This window comes from Mizuhopecten yessoensis, unplaced genomic scaffold (assembly GCF_002113885.1).
Source record: "Mizuhopecten yessoensis strain PY_sf001 unplaced genomic scaffold, ASM211388v2 scaffold10593, whole genome shotgun sequence".
NCBI lineage: Eukaryota > Metazoa > Mollusca > Bivalvia > Pectinida > Pectinidae > Mizuhopecten > Mizuhopecten yessoensis.
This window is the reverse complement of record NW_018408624.1, coordinates 87773-94293: the sequence shown is the minus strand read 5'-3', so window position 1 is coordinate 94293 and position 6521 is coordinate 87773. Positions and strand designations below refer to the sequence as shown.

Genomic DNA, 6521 nt, shown 5'->3' with positions numbered 1-6521 from the left:
CGATCTTCCTGCACTTTATGTTGTATCCGCAAGACTACTTGCCTAAAAGGTTGAACGAGATAAGGACATATATAAACCCAGAACTGCGATTTGACGTCGTACAAACAATTGGTTTTGAGACAAACACTACATGTTTTGGTTGCTTGCATGCAATTTCTGATGTATCAATTACGACAAAAACATATAAAGAGTTCTTTGTACACTGTTTAAATAATATTTGGAAACAATGTATCAAGATTAAGTATACATTATTGCCATGTATATATACTAAAACAGCTCATGATCAAATGAAAGTATGACGCAGATGATATTTTGGAAAGATTTCTTTAATTATTCAGGACTAGGACCAGTGAAGTTAAGAAATGATATTTTTTTGAAACATTTGATAATTGCAGAACAAATAATGATTCTGTTTCTGAAAAAAAAGGAATTTAGTATTATCATATAGCTCAGAACAACATAAAACAACTCCACAATTGACCAATCGATGCCAACTTGATATCAATGAGCAAGTTTTACTATTTGACAAAATACTCTAAATCCAACACAATATTTCATAGACATTCAAGTATAGCTATGTTGACGGTTAGGTTTGTCTGAAGACGTGATCCACTTTGTACTCACGTGTGTTGACGTATGCGATTTGTTGTCCGGTCGCCTGTGTCCCTATAACCTGTCCGGGCATAGAGCGTCGGTTGGCGTTCACACAGTACACACATATGAAAACAATAAAGGCTACGAATAGCCCTACGCCGACCAGACTGCCGATCACTATACCGGCTACGATCCCCCCGGTAGCATTGGATCTGAAAATAAACATGCATAATATACCACAATATTGTATATAACAGATACTGCCCTCACCAGGACATTGTTACAGGGGACATCGCCTTGTTATTATTCAGCTGGCTGAATCAAGGTCATACATCCTGACAAGGGAGTCACTTAAACGATTTTGTATACCCCGCACATGGTTTTGCATATATGCAAAATGATATTGCACACCCAATAAAAATAAGTCCGGGTGTACAGAATTCAAATAAAAAACTAAATAAAATGAAATGAAAAAATATATATCATTCTGGTATACAGGGACAACAATGATCTACGTAACAATATCAGTCCATATCTTTTCGATGTTGGAATTTTAACATTACTAAATGGACCCATTAAGGTCTGATGTTCACAAATGTGAAAGATATCATTTCGATATAGCCATGAATTAAGTGTACCCTTCATCCTACACCATAGTAGGCCCGTGGTCGATTTAAACATCAGATCGTATTTCTATATCCGGTTCCGGTTCCGGTTGCGTACTTACACATACTCTGAATAGCCGTAGTAATCGACGTAGTGTGCAGGACAGCAGTAGTAGTAGCCAGAGTACCCTCCACAACATCCCTCATTACAGTAGAACGACTCACCCTTATACCTCACAGTGCCGTACACGGAACTGTAAGAGGTAGTGTGATAACAATAGGATGCCATGGCTACTCCTGAAACATATCGTAAGCATAATGTAGAAGATTCAATAGAATGTAATAAATAAATAAATGCCAATCATATAAAGAATACATGTTCTACTTGTCCGTCGGTACCATTACTTGACAGAGTAAATGTTTGTTTACTTAATATATAGTATTTAAAAAGATGGCATTGCATATCAGAACGCTAAAACAAAAATGCATTTTCAAATCATTCTTAAAATAAAATATCAATATTGTTATATTTTAACAAATTATTGGATGTTTTAACTATTGCTAAAATCATTATTGTCAGTTTGATGCGGGATTCTATCAACTAACACCTGTATCGTTTACACAGTGACATATAGAGAACGTTATATATGTTACTGCACAGAACAGCCGTATCCACACTATTAATACGTGACACACTGACAGTAATGTAGACGTACAATAATATCCGTACAACACACTGATAACAATGAAGACATAAAGAATATATCCGTGCAAGACACTGATAGTTATGTAAACATCATATATACTTCAAAACACTTATTGTAATGTAGACATCAAAATATATTTCAAAACACTGATAATAATGAAGCCGTAAGAATTTGTCTCAAATTAAAAAAATATAAAAAAGAGGAAAAAATATGTTTAAAGTAAATATGACACACTAAAACAATACTTAAACTACTCAAAATGACATATTTCGGATAAGATCGTATCCAGCATCATAATTTTAAAATGTTAAATGAATACACGCAATACATACACCACCGTAAAAGAATAAATATTCTTTAGAACGAGCAGTAAAGGTGTCAGTTCAAATGTCTCTACGGAGTAACGAAAGACTTAATGACAGTTTAACCGATCTCAGTTTGACAACGCATTACCATCCCCTACATGGACACCAGTTATATATGCGAGGTGTTGTTTTGTTCACACTTCACCAGCTGCTTTTTCTACTCTATATATTACCCGAAGTAGATATATTAGACGTTTTCCGATTGAACCCTGAAATACAGTAGCTAACTTATCGTCCTGCATTCACAATAGAAAAGCAACCAAAACGCTTTAACAGCTAAGCGTCGGATATTGGGCCCGAGTAAAGTAGGATAAGCATGGTCGGTGATATGTGCATACACTTTGACTTCGCTAAATCAACAACTCTGGGGTGCCTGTAGGTTCATCAACTTTCATTTGTTTACATTTGTTTATGTCAACAGAAGGTCGCTCCTCATTCACGATCGTGTCTAACTAACAGAAATTTAAAGATTTGATAAATTCGACATCTCAAAATCAATATATTCATTTCATTTCAAAGAAAAAAACATTTCCGTTTACGATTTGTCATGTATTGTACTGGTCTGAATTAATTTATTGAATATTTTCCGGAATCATGATAGTGGAAACAAACCCTTCCCGAAGTATGATATTGTGAGCAGTTCCGTAATTTTCAGTTAATTATGTGCATAGTATATCTCCAATTTGCATTCAAATAAGATACCTGTATAGACGTTTAAAGCAAATACGTCTTGTTTGTAACAGAGTTGGTAGTCGGTAAGTGTACCGAGGCCAATTTGCATTCAAATCAAATACCTGTGTGTAGATGTTTAAAGCAAATACGTCTGTTTATTACAGGGTTGGTAGTCGGTAAGTGTCCCGAGGCGTATCGCCGATCAATAACAAACCACATACGGAAATGTGATATATATATAAAATGACATTAAAGTAGTGGTCGGCCAGCTGTTGTATAGGAATACTGAAGCATGCTGCAGGACACACATGTAAACATGTATGCGAAGACATGGGCGCACCTGTATAACGACACACGACTTTGTAGTAAACAGGACTTTATAAAAAAAATACACTTATGCGTCGTTTACAGACCGACTACAGTTTAATTACAATAACGGGTACATACAAGCCTGATACGAGACCATCTATGACGTCGTCTGTCGTCCATCAAGTAATTCACATTATGGTGGTCTAATCAGCTGACATAGGATATATAACTGTTAGTAAATCTTACCTGTAGTGGACAGGAGTACCAACAGCATACCCAGTGTCGCCATCTTGAATCGTAGATGCCCTTTTTGGTTATTTTTAACTTTTACGCATAGCTCGTTGTCACAGCTGCCTACGGTTGAGCGGGTACTCGCTATATCACTGGCAGTCAGGTGGTCAGTATGGTATATAAATACGCCGACACTCTCTATAAAGTTACTCATTGCAGCCTAAATATAGGGGTAAAATACTGACTGAAAAGAGTTACTGTGATAATTTATTATGAACGAGACATTAAATATGAACACGCTACCTGTGTGTTTGTGCTGTGGTAACAACTGCAGGTAGACGTAAAAAAGGTTACTTAAAAATTGTTAACAATTAGGTAATGTTCATTTCGATAACAGCATTTTAAATACAACTGTATTTGGCATTTGTACAAAGCGTAAAATGTAAATATATCAGGAACTCGAGTTTTTTAAACGCCTTTGGTTCAACATTGTGCACATCTGATTTGAAACAGTTATCAGTTCATTAGCAGTGTAAAACAGCATACCATAGACAATAAATATAAAATGCACTAACCTTCATAAAATATGAACAAATAAGTTCCAAAGATATTATTAATCATGGTATTTAGAAAGTTATTATGATATATGCAGTTATTAATTTACAAAACAAAACAAAACGCAAAACTTGTATCAAATATTTAATTTAGAGTCAGAAATTATGTCTTTTGAAGTAGAGATATTGATATGTTGGCTAACTTACCAATTAAATTTCAGATTTAATGTTTTTTTACGAGTATTTTAGATTTTAATCAACATATTATATGATTTAATGACTTATTATTTTATTGTAAATTAGCTTTAAGAATTGTGATTAAAAAGCATGTAATTTTACAAAACAAATGAACAAAGTAATTACGATTGATTTACAAGTTATTTTTAATTTTCTACTGCGGATCCTATTCTAAATGTCTTACCTTGACAGATGTATCCCTTTCACCAATAATGACATAGCCAGGGTGTCCTACACTAAAGTATACGTTAAAGGAATTTCATGACCATTGTCTTAACAATGGAAATACATCATTTAGTCAAGATAATGAAAGACATAAACTAAAAATGGTGTTCCGAATGAGAAAGCGTTCTGTACACCACATGTGAATTACTTTGTGGTTACACATTAAAGATTTAAAACCCAAATGACTTGTTCATGGAAGTCTATGAAATATCATATCATCTGGATTTAGGGTCGTGATGCAGGCAGTTAAGTGTCCCCTGCAAAGATAAACCACACAATAACTGGTCGGAAACCTTATCTTAGTAATTAGTTAGTCAACATGTCACATATAAATTGAAAATTCTTACAATGTTGGATGTACATGCATATGACGTCTTTATCAATAATAGCGTATAATACGATACATTGTTTCAAACCTTTCATATTATATAATAAAATGAGTTTGCTCTGTTTAGAATATTTGGTTTTTTTTTAAAAAAAATGCAATGAATTAACTCCTATCACAACAAGTTAAAAATTCTCACCCAAGTGACTACTTACTGTACTTTATATTCATATCTCATTCCCCGCTCTCTGAGAATTGTTCTAGGCCTTTCTGGAGCAAAGCGATGTTCTATGAAGACATTCATTTCAATGCCGAAAGTTAATGAATTTTGACTTTGTTAGCTGGAATAAGGTGTTTTAAGTTACAGTACACATACAGTTGTTTCTAGTTTTAAGGGTTGTTATATAGGTGTATTGTGGGGCATTGTTGGCACTGATAAACATGTCGATCAGGAAAGTTTTTTCGTTTATGCCGTTCCCCTCTAAACTATATGGTAACGATACCATCAATTAATAAGCATATGAGATGTTTCGAATGAATAAAACGGAAAATGAAAGATCACCAGTATCTGCAGCAGTGGGTCGGCATGTACTTGTTGAATAAATAAGCGAAATCTTAAATTTGATATCTGCGTGATGAAATGTTCAGAGCAAAATAGTATAAGCATTGTCCATTTCTCTCTGATTTACCAATACAGTACACATTCAGATTTTAAAGATGCATTCAGTTGTAGACTATGGTCACTGTGTAAAACCATCAGAATCAATTTGCCTAAATGCATTTTCTTTGATAAAAATAAAACCGATTTTTATTATCATAGATACAAAAAAAATATAGAACATGTATTGTCGGAACATAATATATGTGACTATAATGCCTGAAATAAAACAGACCACTCAATATTGATGACTGGTGTCTAGTCATCTTATTTCCCTAAAAGTGCCTAGCAAGTCTGTTTTGTATCACTGATGTACTCAGGTATACAGTTGATTACCCCTAATAGCATCTCAAATACTTGTAGTTTATCACAGCCGACACTGTGCGGTCATATAATTTGGTAAAAACATATTCAATTTCTCACTTAGGAGGCGCAGAACACCGCCCGCTGATTCATCTGTCTTTTCTGTGATAGTAAAGCCGAGGTAAGTATGGCTTGACTGAATACTATTAGTGTCAGGAAACGATGCCGGTCAGATATGTACAACAGTGGACAGAACCGGATTGATACCGCCTATAGCCATTCATTTTGTAGCTCGATTTTCTCAGATCCTGAAGGGCTGCTTCTGTATTTGCCAACAACACTAAACCATCTGTTTATAACAAAGCCCAAACTTTTCAATTGCCAATGTCTGCACCAACACTTAACATCACGCTACCACAATTGGTACGCTACCCAAATTAGCACAAGGTCAGAAAATGATTCAGATAGTACTTTAAAATTCAATTTGAATATTCTCCTCTGACAGTATAACGAAATAGATATTGATCATCATTTTCTCTGAATAGTTTTGTTTTCAGAATCTTTAAAGAGTTCGCGATGTCTTCATAGTAAACATATCAGAAAACCAGCATAAACGACTTACGTCGACGAAAGTTTGGAAGATTTTAAAGAGATTAAATAATAAGTATGTTTAAATGTTGATTCCTGGTCCTTATAACCGGATAATATGAAAGTGTAAATTATAGTTCAGTATGGT

The 6521-nt window shown here is 34.4% G+C and overlaps 1 protein-coding gene across 2 annotated transcripts; it reads right to left on the bottom strand.

Annotated features, from left to right (window-relative positions):
• Positions 1–562: 562 nt before the first annotated feature.
• LOC110461265 lies at positions 563–3639 on the bottom strand. Of its 2 annotated transcripts, none has more exons than XM_021514679.1 (3): positions 3499–3639; positions 1322–1496; positions 563–806 (listed from the first exon to the last, which is right to left on the bottom strand). In XM_021514679.1, the coding sequence occupies exons 1-3, from the start codon at positions 3539–3541 to the stop codon at positions 587–589; spliced, it is 438 nt and encodes a 145-aa protein (XP_021370354.1). In that variant the 5' UTR covers positions 3542–3639; the 3' UTR covers positions 563–586. The 2 variants fall into 2 exon arrangements, with proteins under 2 accessions (XP_021370354.1, XP_021370352.1); XM_021514677.1 differs by lacking the exon at positions 3499–3639 and adding an exon at positions 3066–3466.
• Between the last annotated feature and the right edge of the window lie 2882 nt (positions 3640–6521).